The sequence below is a fragment of the Panicum hallii genome, chromosome 7 (genome assembly GCF_002211085.1).
Source record: "Panicum hallii strain FIL2 chromosome 7, PHallii_v3.1, whole genome shotgun sequence".
NCBI classification, from domain to species: Eukaryota; Viridiplantae; Streptophyta; class Magnoliopsida; order Poales; family Poaceae; genus Panicum; species Panicum hallii.
Window position 1 is genome coordinate 45,260,467 of NC_038048.1, and position 16,389 is coordinate 45,276,855.

A 16,389-nucleotide genomic window follows, 5' to 3' on the forward strand; every position below is an offset into this window, starting at 1 on the left:
TTCGCCGCGGGCGGGGAGGAGCGCCGCCTGGGTGCCCGCCGGCGAGGAGGAGCGGCGCTCGGCCGGCCGCACCTTGGGAGGAGGCGGTTGGGCAGATCGACACGGAGGGGAAGGGGAATGCGGAGAAGCTGCTCGCGGGCTGCTGCGAAGACAAAACGCGCAAACACGGCTGCGGTGTGATAAGCACGTCGCGAACGTCCGCCCTTTGGTTCTGCTGGCGCGTTCCAAACGCCAACGCTGGCTGTCGACGCCCAACCAAACGGGGCCTTAGAGGTATGTTTCTTTCACAACACAACCATTTGAACACCTTGACTTGAATCTGAAGAAATGAACGAACCCTTCACCCTTTCAGTCAATTACACTTCTCCGAGATTACAATTGCAAATGGACCCTCCAAATGAATCCAATACCACCAAACAAAGAGACTACGCTGCCCGTGGATGATCCAATTCTTTCCCAACGGGAAGCCCTTATTGCTGAACCTCCTGAACCAATTCTGACGAACCCCTCTCCCTCCCCCTGACCCATCCAATCCACCAATTCCAACTGCACCATTCCAAGGCCGCGCCCAATTGCAGCAGTTCCCTTTACACCCTCAGGTTGAGCGTGTGCTTGAGGTCCCCGACGTGCAGCGTGTGGCTGCCCAGCGCCACCTTCCTGTTGCCCAGCTCGTCCACGACGCTCAGGTCCCTGCACACGTCCACCTTGAACGCCACCACGCCGGCCTGCCCGGGCTCCAGGGACACCTTCTCGAACCCCAGCAGGTGCTTCGCCGGCGCGTTGTGCACCGCTGGCGGCGACGAGAACAGGAGCACCGTGTGCCCGCCGCCCACCTTGCCCGCGTTCCGCACCCGGAGGTGCACGTCGAACGCCAGGTTCTCGCAGTGCCCGCCCTTGGCCTCCACGGACAGGCACTGCTCGGTCAGGCACGCGTGGCCCTCCGCGAGCTGCACGGCCACCTGCGTCGGCGCGGACACGAGGCGGTGCGCGAAGCTGGTGTAGCTCAGGCCGTCCCCGAAGGCGTACACCGTGTCGCCGGTGTAGAACCGGTACGTCCGGCCGGGGTACCCGGTCGACGCGTCTGGCCGCATGCGCATGTCGGTCATCGGGATCTTGGTGAACGACTCGGGGTACCACGTCACCGGCAACCTTCCACCTGCGATCATCGTCGACACAACAGTTCAGAACTGATACTAAGAGAAAAGTTCAGGAACGGCGATTCAGTTGCCAACGCGGTGCGGCGATTACTTGGATTGTGGTATCCGAAGAGGACGTCGGCGATGGCGGCGCCGCCGGCTTCGCCGGGGTAGCCGACCCAGAGAATCGCGGCGATCTTGTCGCTGGACTTGGCGAACGAGATGTCGAACGGCCCGCCGGACATGATGACGAGGATGCACGGGCCGTTGGATGCGTTGGCGACCGCGGACACGAGCTGCGGCTGCTGGCCCGGCAGGAGGAGGCTCGTCCGGTCCAGGCTCTCGCGCTCGATGGACTGGTCAGCGCCGACGACCAGCACGGTCACGTCAGCGCTGGCCGCGGCCTTCGTGGCGGCGTCGAGCTGGAGGCTGTTCCCGCTGCACCCGACGTTCGTGCAGCCCGGCTGGTACACCGTGGCCACGTTCGCGCCCAGGCCCTGCAGCGGCGTCGTGTACTTGCACGGCGTGCCTGTATGTCATCGGCAACAGACAGCAGCCAAGGATGGATCAAATTGTGTTCAGTAACTGACTGATTGGAAGGCTCTGAACAGTAAGAAATTCGGCAGTAAATTACCTTCGTAGTTGCCGATCATTGTGAAGCTGGCATTAGCGTTGGGACCAATGACAGCCATGGACTTGATGGACTTGGTGGAGAGCGGGAGCGCGCCATTGTTCTTGAGGAGCACGATGCCCTGGCGCGCGGCCTCGCGCGCCAGCTCCTGGTTGGAGGACGTGCACACGTCGCTGGGGCCGAGGCTGCCGAACGGGAGCTTCCGCGGGTCGCCGTCGAAGAAGCCCAGCCGCATGAGCGTGATGAAGTTGTTGGTGATGGCCCGGTCGACGTCGGACTCCGAGAGCTTGCCGGCCTGCACGGCCGCCACGGTGTGCTGCGCCAGGAAGTTGCCGCAGTTCAGGTCCAGACCTGCCGCAGTTTGGCCAAGCAACGTCAGGAGACATTTCAAGTGAATACAGAAATGGAGCACCAACACTCAACTGAACTACCAGCATTTCTGCTGTTTGCATCGTCACTAATAAGGGGAGAAATGAACGAACCTGCTTTGATCGAGATGGCGGCCGCGTCCTCGGGGGTTTTGGTGTAGTGCTGGTTATTGTAAAGCACATCGACCGAGTCACAGTCGGACGAAATATATCTGCAGGAACCACATAAAAAGATGATGGGATCAATACTTCTGAAGCTACATTTCAGTTTCCCTGAACTTCCAGAGCAGACCTAAACTTGGTAAAATGGTACTGTAACGATGTTCTTTTGAACACGAGATGAGTAGATGACTGCAATTCTGCAGAAGTTATGGAAGACTGAAGAGGAAACAAGGGGATACCCGTTCAGCTTCCAGTCCCCTCTGATGACTCCAGACAGGAGATCCTTGTCCGCGCAGGTGGGCGTCCCGTTGACCTGATTGTAGGAGCACATGACGCTGGCCACGTTCCCGTCGACCACGCAGCTCTTGAACGGCGGCTGGAACGTGTCGTCCAGATCCTGCTGCGACACCTGAATCCACATCACAAAACCGTGATCAGGATGCTGCAATCCGGGCGAATTGAGTTCAACTTTTCTGGTCCATCTTGGCAGCTAGAGATCTTCAGAAGTGCAACCATTAACACTCCACAACAGCAATGCCCGAGCAAGTGATGAATAGTAATGTTGCTGGGACCTAGGACTGAGACAGGCACGGATGCACGACACTGGCTAATACGACACACATGATTAGGTTAGGCGTGCCATTGTGTCATCTGCCTAGCATTCCCACACCAATATACAAAACCCAAGATGTTCTTCTCCTGATCCTGTCTTGCGAGCACTAGAGGCGCATGAGGCAGGTTTGTTTACGCGTCTCGGTGTGTGGAGATGGCCGAGCGATCGCCCATTTCGGGGATCTGCAACCACCGGAATCTGATGGGGTTAACAACTCGGACATCCGTAGCGATCAGTGGTGAGTGACACATACTGCAGCTTGGTTTGTCTGAATGTTACCTATACTATACGCCTTGGGACATTCCCTAATCAATCATTGCTCTTTCTTAATACGGGGCATCCTCCATGTATCTGTCAGTGGTTGGCCTTATCTAAATCAAGGTGTTTTCTTTAAGATGAGTAATCAAGGTGCCCTGCCATGCCAGAAGCACTAAAGAAGCGCAGCTTTGCAGCCACGGAACTGGGAGAAACAACCAGTGACCGTATACGGCGGGCTTGGCGTAAAGGCTCAGTACATGTACACACTGCGGTCGTCGGTGTGAGTCATTGTGGACGGCGTCACTTGACGTTGATCAGGATTCAGGGGCCGTACAAAAGGTGCATGGATCACCTAAACAAAGCAAGGAAAGGGAAAGGCTGGTGGCTGCCACATGGGTCAATCACCAGCCTGACCCTGGCCGGACGCGCTTTCTGTGCTGCAGGTTGCAGCCGTGCAGTGCACAGCAGCGGCAGCTGCAGGCACACACATTTACCCCCACGTATTAGCTACGACCCTAGCAGGCAGGCTGGTCGTCTGGGCCTATTCAATTCGTGCAACGGCCAACGGCGGCAAGCAATCCGGCACGGCGATGCCATCAGTCCAATCACGACAGCCCACCGGTGCAGGAGAAGATGGACCAATCCGGCACGGCGCCGCTGCACGTCAGGTCCCAATCCCATCCAGGAGAACAGAGAGCAGCTTACCACGGCGTTGAAGGTGTAGCGCTCGACGCCCTTCCAGTTGTCGACGTCGTAGGCGGTGTAGTGCTTGCAGCAGGCGGCGACCTTGAGGCTGTCGCCGGCGCCGGAGCCGGCGTCCTGCAGCCCGGTGACGTAGCCGACGGCGTACTTGCTGGTGAGCAGCGGGTCCTCGCCGGGGGTCTCCTGCCCGCGGCCCCACCGCGGGTCCCGGAAGATGTTGATGTTGGGGCTCCAGAACGTGAGCCCCGCCAGCCCCACGTTGTGCATCGCCCGCGCCTCGTTCGACACCACCTGCAGGCAAAAAAAAAATCCCGTCAGAATTCACAGTCACAGCGAGCGAATCCATCGGAAAATTCAGAATCTATCCATGCAGATGCCGATGTGTCAAACATGCATGCAAATGCAGATACTGTACTCCGGTTGGTGCAACCGAAGAAAAGAAAAAGATCAATGCCAGCCAGACCGACAGGAGTCGGCATTGGTCAGTACAGTGCGCAGAGGTCACTGCTCAGCCCCTGCTGGATTGAAATCAACCACCATTCTATAGCAGTAGCCCGTCTTCTCTGAAACCTGAAATCCAGGGACGAAACGAGGTAGACGATGATGATGGGTTGCGGTTGCCCTTTGGCAAAGCTCGCCACTAACCGGATCCAGGTCGCACCACCACGGGCGAAAGCTTTTCTCGCTGGGTGAAAATTCTCCCGTCCCATGAGAGACAGTGACGCCGCAGCGGACGGGAGATTGCAATGGGAGGGAGGTCAGGGGAGGTGAAGTGGGGGCACCGTCGCACCGGGACGACGAAAAGGTGGCGTCCACTAAATGCAATCCACGCGACAGCATCGCATGTCCAAAAGAATCGCATGTCTGTATGCACTGTGCTTGCTTTGTCCTATGAATGAACGCAAGAAGGTCACCGACCCCAGGACCGACATTTCCAATGTTGTCCTTGTTTTGCTTGCACATGTTACTACTAAATCCTAATCCAGTCAACAAATACTGCATTCTAACTAGGCCCCTTTTAGCATTACGATCATGCAGTTACTACCAGGCGTATGAACTTCTTGTACTAGTGCAAAATTCCAGTGAACTTTTTTTTAAAGAAAAACAGTGGACGGCCCCTGCTCTGTGGAGAGCCCCACATACGGCTACTGTGCTGCTGCATACCTTAGCCAGTTACCCGTGACAAGGGCAGATCGAGACGATGTCTAGGACGGCCAGAGACCAGTTGCATTGCATCTTATCAACTCGGGTGCTGTTGGATCAGCCACGTACCGCCATAATTATGCTGGGGCGCGCACTCTAATCAGTCCTTGCCCCTGAGCCCCTTTTCCCTTTCTCTTAACGGTGAGGAATCCCAATGATGCTTGACGCGTGACATGTGAAACTAAATAAATCTAGCACTCAGGATTAGCGATAGCCATTCATTTTTTTTTGTACTCTTTTTTTTCTCGTTAACTAGATATATCATCTTTTTGTACTCGACCTGTCGCCATTGTTTTGCCGTTTGAACCGGGCTGAACGCGCTTAGCTTTTCGCGCAGCGCCACTATGAGAACCGTACTGGTACGGAGCATGGCGCCGCATCTCCATCCGCCATGACTCTCCACGAGCAAGAAACAATACTAGGCAGTGCAGTCCATGAACTCTCCGATCCATGCTAGGCTCTAGGCAAGATTACAAATTGCTACTGCAGCCACTTGTTTTAACCTGATAGCTAGTATGAGACTGCGTCGCCGATTGACATCTAAAGACGCCGGCGAAAAGGATCCAAAAGACCAAAACGAATACCAGTAGAATATATGATCCGGCGACACGCTTTTGCGGCTTTTCTTGCCGTGCCGCATCGCATGAAGGGAAAGTCGGGAGGGAAAAGCAAGGCACTGCATTCGCGGCGCCGGATCACCCCGATCCAGCGCACCAACCGCCACCGGCGAACGCGGAGGCTCGCCGTCAAATCAACCACCCCCGCACCAAGCGCGAGCAGGAGCGGCGGCAATGCAGGTGGCGCGCGCGGAGAAAGAATCAAAGAATGCAATGCAGGTGTACGGAGGAGAGCAGAGCGTACGGGGGAGAGGGAGGAAATGGGAGGGGAGGTCAGGTGAGGTGGGTCGGGGTGGGTGGGCGGCTGACACTGACCTCGCCGATGGCGCGGAAGAGCGTGGCGTTGAAGGACGCCGCCGTGAGGATGGGCTGCGGGAAGCTGGTGGCGCCGGGCACCAGCGGCGAGAACCGCGTGCCGGGCCCCACGTAGGACACGCCGTGCAGCGCCTCCGACCACCACTCGTACGCCGGGATGCCCAGCCGGGGCAGCGCCGCCTGCTTGTCCACCAGGAACCCCACCTTCTCCGCCAGCGTCAGCCGCGACACCAGGTCCGCGGCCCGCGCCGCGGCCGTCGCCGACCGGTTGCAGAACCCGTACGCCGCCAGCGTCGCGTTCGACGCGTCGCACGCGAACACCGGCGTCTGCGCATTGCACCCGCCGCTCAGGCAGAGCAGCAGCAGCGTCGCCACCGCCAGCGCCGCCGAGGCCGGGAACGGAGGAGGCGCCGCCGTGGCCATGATAGCTAATAAGCTAGCTCTCGATTCTTGGTCACCACCAGCCCTCCCGTAGCACAGGCGCTAGCAGCGCATATATAGAGTGGTAGGAAGGAGTGGCGCGCGCGGCAGGGTGAGGGTGGTGGGTGTGAGCTGGTGAGGAGGGGCGGCCCGTGACGGGGAGAACACGGACGTGGGGGGCGCCCTTATTTTTCTCGTCCTCTTCTTTGCTCGCGCCTTGTATTCTACCGAGCCCGTGACGCCAATTCTTGGAGCCATCCTCGCTTTTCTCCTGACGAGTCTCTGCATGGACTGTGTGTATGCTTAATGGGTCCATTTGCTGTTGCTCTGCTCTGCTGTTATGGGCTAAGGAACCTGCTGATGATTTATTAGGGTAATCTTTACTACTTTATATAACACCATCTACAACAACATGGTCCCTTTTTTCGAAACAACAATATAGTAGAAATTGATCACGTCATATATGTATACAGTAGAGAACCCCTCCAAAATAGTTTAGTTCGTTAACCTAATCTAGTTATAAGTTATCCGACCATCCAGCTTGTAAAAGCTCCTCCATCTAGCAGTTTATGATTAATAAGCTGACATGTTTTTTCGACGATGCGCTAACAATTGCTGTAGGCTGTAGCCAGAAAAGGTTACTTGAGTTTAGAATCCCCCCAAGAACCTGGTGCTTAGTTAGGGTAATCTTTGCTGCAGTCTAGTAATCTATACTGTTCTAGCTGTTCCAACAAAATGCTTTTTTTGCTATCTTAGAAAAGTCACCGAGTTTTACAGTGCTCTATAGAATCTAGTGCTTGAACAATCTCAGACCTGAATTAGCTTATAACTAGCCGATATCTTATCGAAGATGCGCTAACAAAATTATATTGTTGTAGGCTGTAGCCAGAAAAGGTTACCTGAGTTTCGAAGACGCCGAAGGACCTGGTGCTTAGTTAGGGTAATCTTTGCTACAGTCTAGTAATCTATACTGTTCTAGCTGTTCCAAGAAAATGCTTTTTTTTTGCTATCTTAGAAAAGTTACCGAGTTTTACAGTGCTCTATAGAATCTAGTGCTTAGTTAGTGTAATATTTACAAATATAGTGAACTGCACTTTTTAGCTTAAAATTACATAAGTTAGAAGATTCATTAAAATGCATTTTATGTGCATTAGCAGTGTTGGCGGTTGGAGTTGTTTGATTGGAGGCTAAAACAGTTTTTTATTAAAAAACTATTGTGGCGCACTTGTTTTAGATGTACATTAAAATTGGAGCTAGAGATAATGGCTTCGATGTGGAGGGGCCACCACGGAAGAGAGGCACCGCCGGCGAGCAGAACGGCAGCGCGATGCCGCTACAGTGCACCGTGCCCTGAAAGTTCAGTTGCATCTTTCTTACTGGCGTATTCTTGTTTTTTTTTTGCGAAACATTCTTGAAAATTTTAAACTGCTACCGTGGCCTGAATGCAAATACTGTAATTAAAAAGTGGTAATTTACTTGCCTTGTACGTGGATGTGATCCGGTAACTGGGGTTGTCAGTTGTTACCCGAGTGAAAGCAAGGTAAAGAATACAGGAACTCGCAAAAAAAAAGGGTAAAGAATACAGGAAACACAGAGTGCATGGCACGGGAACCTGTTCGACGTGAGCTCCGGACTAGCTAGCTCAGGAGTGTGTGACCGACCGATCGAGTGGCTTGGGGACCGGAGATTCTTCCATGGAAAGCACGGTGGTTGCCATGGAAAGGCAAAGGCGATCGGACACCAGCAAGGGCCATGGCTGGTCTCCGGTTCCGAAATCCGAAAACGCACCATGCGTACGAGACTACCGACACATTCGGTGGTTGGGCCACCTCGCGTTGGGGATTGGATGGATGGATCTCATCTGCTCCTGATCCCAATACAACATCAGACCATCACACACTGTCGTGAGCAGGAGCAGCCCGAGTTCGGCATTGCTCGCCGCTCAGCAACGCTCCAGCAAGCCTCCAATCTCTGCGTGATGGGCGCTCGATCGCAGGACCACCGGTGGTTACGCACACTGCTTTCAGCCGGCCGTATACGAGAAAGAGATACGAGTGTAGATCTGGACGTATACGGTATGCGTATCTCCTCTGCATCGATCCTCAGGTATCATCTCTCTCACATGAGGCGGTCAGTGCATCGATCGGCGATTCGGCATGCAGGAGCCGTGACTCCTTGCAGGCTAAGAAACCGGTTTCAGATGATCATTGTGTCTGTCGATGCCGTTGCCGTTGCCGTTGCCGTTGCGGATGGTTCAGAGATGCAGGTCCTGATCGCTTGGGAGGACCTTCCTTTTCCAACGGCGTTGGCAAATTGGATGTGCATTTAGCTCGACGGCGATAGCGCGTCGGGATAAAGCGGCGGATTTCAGGCCGCAGCTGGTCCTGCGCGGAGAGCTTATCCGGCGACCTACCAGGATCGCACGTCAAGCAGATTTTGCTCGTAAAATTTGGCAGGATAGAACGGCATTGTCAAGCCCAGATGCCAGGCTCTATTCAGAATTTCAGATGGGAATGTTGCATCTGAAACACGGGGCAATGTGCCTTGCTTTTGCAAGTCAGAGCTGCAAGCGTGCCAATCCCTCTCGATCATCGGTGTCTCACCGGTCGGTGCACCGGGCACCGCATGTGACGGAGATCTCTTGCGTCGGCAGGAGTACGGGGGCTCTACGACGATACGAATGACTTCCCTGACGCGAGTACGGTAGCCTTCTGAACCGTCCCATTTCCATTCCGGCACCGTGCCGTAGAGCAGAGACAAGAGATGCCTGTCAGGCCACACCCTTTCTGATGAAAAGAAAAGGAGTCGTCTCTCGTCAGAGAGTGCAGATCGAGTTGATGGAAATGCCGATTGCTCTGCAGTCAAATGACCCTTTTGGTATGGCCCTTTTGGCTTCAGAATGGCTGAGCGCATGATTCCCTACCGGATATAGGATGTGGTTGCTTGCAGCGTGATAAAGCAAGCAGATTTAAGAATGCTTTAGGTTCAGGATTCGAATGTAGTCACGTTCCTGCATCGTTCTGAAGAAAGGTACTACTTTGAGAACCCTCGACGCAGACGATGCGACCAAACAACAGCTTAGCATAGCACAAACAGGCGCGGGCTGGCTGGCCATCCACAATTGGTAAAGACGCGTCAGCAGATCCGTAGAAGTGAACTGGTTCCCGTGAGCATGGGCCTGAGGCCCGACTCTGCAGCGTGCACCACGGACACTGGCAGCTGATACAGAACAGTGCACGGCGACAAGAAAACACTGGCAGCTGATGCTACTCGGACGGATGGGGCATGGGTCTTGGGACTCTTGGGTCACGACCAGGACACGAGCGAGGATCCTGTACGGCGACGCGCGATATTTTCCTTTCTCGGAACCACCAGGCACCAGCTGCAGCAGCCTGAGCCAGCAGGAGCCCGTGGCGCGTGCATGCACCAACGCTAGCAAGACGCCACGGCCGCGGCCGGCCAGCGCCAGGCCAAGCCCGTGTCGCGCGTCCCCACGCCACGGCCGGCGCGGCGCCGCTCGTAAGACGCCAGGAATGGGCGTGGATTCCCGTGACTCCCTGCGCACTGACCTGCGGACGGGCACCTCTGCCGCGCGCGCTGCCGCGGAGACGAACCCCACACTGCCGCACAGTCCTGGACGTGATCGAGCTGCGGCGCTTCGACTCGGATCTGGGAGGTGTGCGCGGCGTCATCGATGTGTCTGACGATGTGCTCACCGAACCGAATCCGTCGCGAAGCAAGCTACCCAGAGTGAGCCGTCGCTGTTTGATGCGGTGAGGCGTGCGAGGTGCTGGACAAGACAAGCCGTTGGAGCCTAGCAGATGATGCGGTGAGCCGTCTAACTTTCCCCATAGACTGCCATGTTAAACTAGTTCTAACACAGGCTAAGCCTAGCTGCATTTTTTACCTTCACCTTTCCATGTGTACTTCAACACCATTTCGATGATTTATCACGCGTTTTTTCTGTTCCGAGTGCCACTCTACTCACCTCAAAAGTGCCGTTTCTTCCGTTGATTTACGAGATGCCGTTCCACGTTTCATCATTGGGTCAGTTAGGATACAGACGGTGCAGGCACCGACATGTGGCTGGTGGGTCTCCCTTGCTTACAGCAAACTCAACGCGGGTCTGGTATCCACTCATCAACTCAAAACGCCGCTGCAGAGCAGTGATATTCCACCAACCTTTTTCAGTGAGTGTCCCAGCTGCAGCATCCATGATCCGTCGGCACGCAGCTGTCTGGGAAGCATCATGCGTGTTGTTCCTGGCAGTAGATCATGATATGGAGATGGATTAATTGTGTGGATGCACAAATTATATATATTAACACCCTATTCTTTTTCTGAATCGCTAATCAGAGAAATTGGCTTGTACCTGGTCCAGCATTCGCTTCACTTGGCGCACACGCTGTGACAACTGACAAACGCTAGCTGCTGGCCACTGCAGAAGCAAGCAGAAGTGCAGAGCTTCAGTATTTCAGACCAAACTCTGAACGCATTAGCTGTCGAGCATTTGGGAGCCCATTGCCATTGGATCAGATCCAGCGCTACCATGTAAGATAAGTGCAGCAATAGGGAGCTAGGAAGAGTGAGTGTACGTGTGCACCGACCATTGGATCAGATCCACGGTACGCGTGGCGCCGTTCGTAGGCTGCATCCCGTTTGCTCCGCGACAGCTCCGGTTGTATCATCCACTGTCAGGTCATGATCTCATGCTGGTCGATCGAATATCGGAACGTGCTCCAGCATGTCATGGTGGGCCCCCGAAGGGTCACCGGAACGTTCAGTTCCCCGGAGGAGACAGCGGTGGCATCTTCAGATCTGAAAAGGATCCATCGATTCCGGCCTCCCCGTTCATTTGGCAAGACTACAAAGGCTTACCTTGATTCCCGACAAACAATGGTTAATCACGGCTGATGATGAGAGCTTTCTGAGTGAACGAAATATACTAAGCAAATCGAGGCCCTAATGGTGCCACGTGCCTAGTACGTGCAGCGTCACGAGCACAGACAAGTAAAGAGCAATGGGCTGTCCCTGATCTACAGTTTATGGCCTCAATTCCCTTAAGCCCGACCCGGCCATTTTTGAGGCCCATACAACTTACAAGTTCGCACCGGGGCCTCTCTCTCGTTCCAGGCTGCCAGTGGCGGCCCAGCCTTGCTCACACCCCCTCGAAGAGAGAAACCACACACTCCGATTCCCCAGCTCTCCCTCCCACGCCGTCGCCGCCTAAACCTTCCCCACCGCCCCACGCGCCTCTCTTCTCGCCGCCGGTCGCCGGCGGTAGCGGGGGGCTCGTGCCTCTTGCGTTTTGAAGGTCTCTTAGTATCGACTTGAAGAGTATAGAAGCAGGGAGGTGGGTATGGCGGAGGAGGTGCATCTAGGTCTGCCAGGTCCCTGGGCGGCGGACTACCGGGAGAAGGCCGACCACTACACCACTAAGATCGGTGGAGTCCCCGTATGTCTTTCTTTGTCTTGTGTGTAGCTCCCCTCCTGGTTCTTACTTCTCCTTCTGCTCAAGGAATTAGAGACCGCCGATTTATGCATTTTAATCAGCTCCCCCACCACAATTACTGATTTTAATTGACGATCCTCTGCAAAGGTGGAGTTTCTTTTCTAAGGGATTATAAGCAATGGTGCATCAGTAGTTCAACACCAAGCTCCTTTTGATTCATTTGCTGAATCTTCTGCAGGATTGGCCAACTGGTGATATGGGCATTAAGCCTGAAATGCTTCAGTGCAGCTTATGTGGAGCCAAGCTTTGTCTCGTTGCTCAGGTGAGCATTGTTGATTTAGCTAGAAATTAGCAGTTGGAGTGTTTTGATGGGCATCCATATGAGAAAATGCTGTATTGTAATGTTTGGGCATCAGCTAGTAAGCTGTTGTGAACTTTGCAACATTCAGGCGTAGCATTGCAAAACCTGTTCATATACTAGCCTGTGATGATAGAGAATGCTTATTGTCAATACTAGTACTTTTGCCTCACTCTGTTTTTGTGGTCCTGAACTCAGGTATATGCACCTGTGGTGAAGCTAAACATCGAGGAGAGGACAATCTATGTGCTTGTTTGCCCGACACCGAAATGTGGGCCTAAACCTCAGAGGCAAGTATATACATATTTGATTCCATCTTATTATTAGTTATTCAGATCTTGTACATGATTTTAATTTAGTTTGTCTCCTTTTACTATTCGTCTTGTAGTTGGAAGGTCCTAAGGGTCCAAAAATGCCGTAATGTTGAGAAAACAGAAGGTGGCAGTGATGAATTAGGTCAAGCGACTGGACCTTCTTCTACAAGTGTCCCAGAAGAACAGATTGATAAAAATAAGAGTCCTGATATCAACGATGATGATTTCGATCTTGATGCCTTAGCTGAAGCACTTGAGCAAGCTGCGACATTGGCATCTAACTCGAAGAAGAAAAATAAATCAAAGCATGCTAATGCCCCTATAAAACGTCCTGTATTAAAGGAGAAAACAGATGATCTGAGCATACCAGGTGAGGAAAATTTCTTAAGAATTCGTTACCATGTATACAAAGTCGGAATGTTTTGATCTGATGGAATTTTACTGCAGTTCTTCCTTGTTTTTACATATATTATGATAAGGAACAATTCGGGGGAAAAGGTACTATGGGTTCAAGTAGCAATGAGTTGGTTTTGGACAAAGAAATAACAGATACAACAAATGATGAAGAAGAAAAATGGGAAGGAGAAAAGTATGAGTATGATAAAGCTATTGGTGCCGACAGAACTTTCTTAAAATTCAAGAAGCGGTTGGATGCATATCCTGAGCAATGCTTTAGGTAGTTAACATTTAACTCACAGTATTCTTGTAATCTGACGTGGGTGTTCATAGACTTTTGCTTGCCACCTTTCTTGGCTTGCATTACCTGAATCAGATTATGGCATGTTTTGTTTTTAGGTATTCTTATGGTGGCAAGCCACTGTTGGCTGCAATAAAGTTACAAGATGCTGGCACTTGTAGGCTGTGTGGCTCACCACGCCAGTATGAATTGCAATTGATGTCTCCATTATCATATTTTCTCCATGAAGCTAATGATGGTTCCTCAAATTATGCACCCAGCAGCTGGACTTGGCTGACTCTTATCGTATACACTTGCTCAAAGGTACGATCTCACTCTTCAATTTCCTGATACTAAATACACGGTGAAGTTTAAGGAGTTCGTAAGGTTCTACCTGCATGTATATTACACCAAGTTTGTGTAAAAAAGAGATTCCTTTGTCCTGCTTGATGTTCTTTATATACCTTTTGGAATGGCCAGAAAAGGATTAAGATTTGTTGCGCAAAACATTTGGTTGGAATTAATCCAGCCTAAAGTTTTAGACTTCCAATGAATTCTTTTTGTATTTAAAAAAACGATTTTTGATTTGTGACTTTACTAGATTCCATCTTGGAGACATTTTCTGTCATCCATGCTATGGTGAATCGGTATCTATGATCCCTGAAGATTTAAATGAACTTTCTAGGCATATGGAATCTTAGAGGCTAGGTGGGAAGCTACGTATATATAGTTGACATTGTTTAGTTTTTGTGTTGGTACTGAAATGTGAAAAGTGAGCATTCTTTCACTATCTTTTGTTTTTAGTTTTATATTTTGTAGGATTTTTTTAAGTCGTGCTAATTTATTGCAGAGCTGCTGCCCGTCGTCATGTGGTGGAAAGCCTTGCAGCTGCTGCTGGGGTGTAGCTGAGGAGGAGATAATGATTCAGGAGGATGAAGCCGTCTAGCACCTAATCTGTTGATTCCTGGTAACTGTTGAGGGAGGACATGATCCAGGGGGATGAAGTCCTATCTGATCTAATTTGCTGAGAAACACCGATCCTGGTTTGAGTGTGTGATATACGGCTCCTGTTGCCGTTTCCCATTGTTAGAGTTGTACTTTGTAAAGCTATCTGCAATTTTGTACTATTTTTGTGTGGCTCCTTTTGTTGCACTATATAGTATCCTGCAAACTGTCAAAAACAAACTACGATCGCCTTGCATGGACGCAAGGCATGTCATGAACATTTCTGCCTGGAGTCTGAACAATCCCTGGCTAACACGAGCTGGTTGACTGCAAGTCCTAGCATTATCCTGTCAGGCTGAAGCTTTTGATCTGCGTGGCAGCATTTCTGCTTCAGATGTTACGTCCTACCTTGTTGCTCGAATTGTCAGAACTCCAATCAAGCAAAGGCATCTTAGCACTCGATTATTGGGCGATGCGCGATCCTGTTTGTACTATGTTCTTGTGTTGCCCCGTCAGTTCCACCAATCTTTTCTGTCAATGTCTAGAATCTCCTTTTTTTTACACTCAAAAAGAAAAGATTCTCCATTATTTTTCAGTTTTATTGAGCCTGATAATTGCACGAAAGTGCCGGTTCTGATTAAAGTACACCGATAAAAGCTGTAAACACAGTACGGCAGCCTATAATAATTATAGTACACGCCCTGCGTATACATAATATAATTCGTCAGCTGTATTATTCTCTCTCGCTGCCAACTCCACCTGCACCGGCGTGGATGCTTGCATTTGCAACTTGGCTTTCGAATCGCCGGGGCATGGTGCCAGCCTGTCCACAAATTAGCCAACAATATTATAGTATTACAGTATGGTTTTGAGCCATGTTTTCTCCGTTTGAAGAATCTTACACACGTATACGTAAAAGATGTGCACAGTATTACAGTACAACGACGTACTCACCGCCCCCTAATCTTTTGTAGCTTTGCTGAGTTCATCTCGCATTTTTTTTTCAAGAAGGGTGCTGCAAAAACTATTCGCTCTGAGCTTTGTGTAAACTAGGACTAGCATATGCTTATTCCTTATTTGGGATCGAGGTGTCCTCCGCTTGCTTGCCACAAGTAACCCGTCCGCGTCGCAACGTTTCGAGCCCAAGACGGCACGTCGCCGCTCGGCTCGGCCAACGAAATGCGGCGCCTCGCCATTGGGCGGGCCGGGTAAACGCCTCCGCCGGACACGCCACTTCCCGCCTCGGCCGTGCGGTGACCGGTGATCTCCTCCTAATCCTGTGCTGCTGCCCTGCCATTTTGCCCACGCCGAGAACGATAGCGACCTCTGTGATCACGAGTGGCTCGCGCGCGGCGGCACGGTGGCCGGGCAATGGAGCGCGGACACGCGCGCACGTAGCGCCCCGCGTGGACGGACGGGGCGGACGCGGACGCGGACGCAGCGAATGGGGCGCGGGTCGGCGGCAACCGGGGGCGGCGCATGCGCGCGCCGCGCCTTGACTTTTTCTCGCGGTGCTCGACAGCTCGCCACGCCTCGCTCAACTGCCGCATGGGCTCTTCCCTTCCCTTTCCAAGGACGAGCGCTAGCCGATCGTTTGCTTTTCGCATGCCGCGAACCGCGAGCTGTGACAGTCTCCACGGTGGGCGCTCGCTCGCTGTCCATCGGCAAGGTGACTGTGCGCGGGCACCAGAGGCAGGCGACAGCGCAGGGTCGTACGTCCCGGAGGTCCGTCTCGCCGGCTCGCGCTGATCGGGTTGGGAGATTTGCTCAGCGCGCATGATTGGGGTGGCGAATTGGCCAGGTCGATCCCAACAACTTTACTGTACGGCAACAGCCGGTGCCATCGATTTCAGATCCTTGTGGACTCGGTTTACGTGACACACGTTTCGGTCGATTGCCTTTTACTCTTCCGTTGGTAGAGATGATCTTTCAGGCACAGCTTGTGCCTGTTCCATGGAGAGAGAGAATTTAGACTAATGGTTCTTGTTGTACTACTCTAGTCTTCTTTTACGTGGTGGACACGGTTAGGGCCGGAAAAATTGCTCGTGCCTGACTAGCCGGTTCGGCTCAACTCGGCTCGACTCGGTTCAATTCCTAACGAGCCGAACACAGCCTTGTGCTCGTTAGTATAACGAACGAGTTGGAGCTAGGTCGTGAGCTGCTCGTGAGCCAAACGAGCTACACGTATAACATGATTTCCACCTACGTTACATGCCGTC

General features: G+C 52.5%; 2 protein-coding genes across 3 annotated transcripts; one reads left to right on the top strand and one right to left on the bottom strand.

The window, feature by feature from the left end:
* Nucleotides 1-298: 298 nt before the first annotated feature.
* On the bottom strand, nt 299-6,453 carry LOC112901703 (beta-D-xylosidase 4-like). Its single transcript, XM_025970667.1, has 7 exons — nt 6,006-6,453; nt 3,874-4,161; nt 2,537-2,706; nt 2,250-2,347; nt 1,771-2,118; nt 1,249-1,665; nt 299-1,156 (listed from the first exon to the last, which is right to left on the bottom strand). Exons 1-7 carry the CDS (start codon nt 6,426-6,428, stop codon nt 588-590), a joined length of 2,313 nt encoding a protein of 770 aa, XP_025826452.1. The 5' UTR covers nt 6,429-6,453; the 3' UTR covers nt 299-587.
* A 5,118-nt stretch (nt 6,454-11,571) lies between these two features.
* On the top strand, nt 11,572-14,635 carry LOC112899961 (programmed cell death protein 2-like). Of its 2 annotated transcripts, none has more exons than XM_025968633.1 (7): nt 11,572-11,880; nt 12,116-12,199; nt 12,434-12,525; nt 12,624-12,919; nt 12,997-13,225; nt 13,345-13,549; nt 14,076-14,635. In XM_025968633.1, exons 1-7 carry the CDS (start codon nt 11,785-11,787, stop codon nt 14,169-14,171), a joined length of 1,098 nt encoding a protein of 365 aa, XP_025824418.1. In that variant the 5' UTR covers nt 11,572-11,784; the 3' UTR covers nt 14,172-14,635. The 2 variants fall into 2 exon arrangements, with proteins under 2 accessions (XP_025824418.1, XP_025824419.1); XM_025968634.1 differs by lacking the exon at nt 11,572-11,880 and adding an exon at nt 11,932-12,024.
* Nucleotides 14,636-16,389: the final 1,754 nt, after the last annotated feature.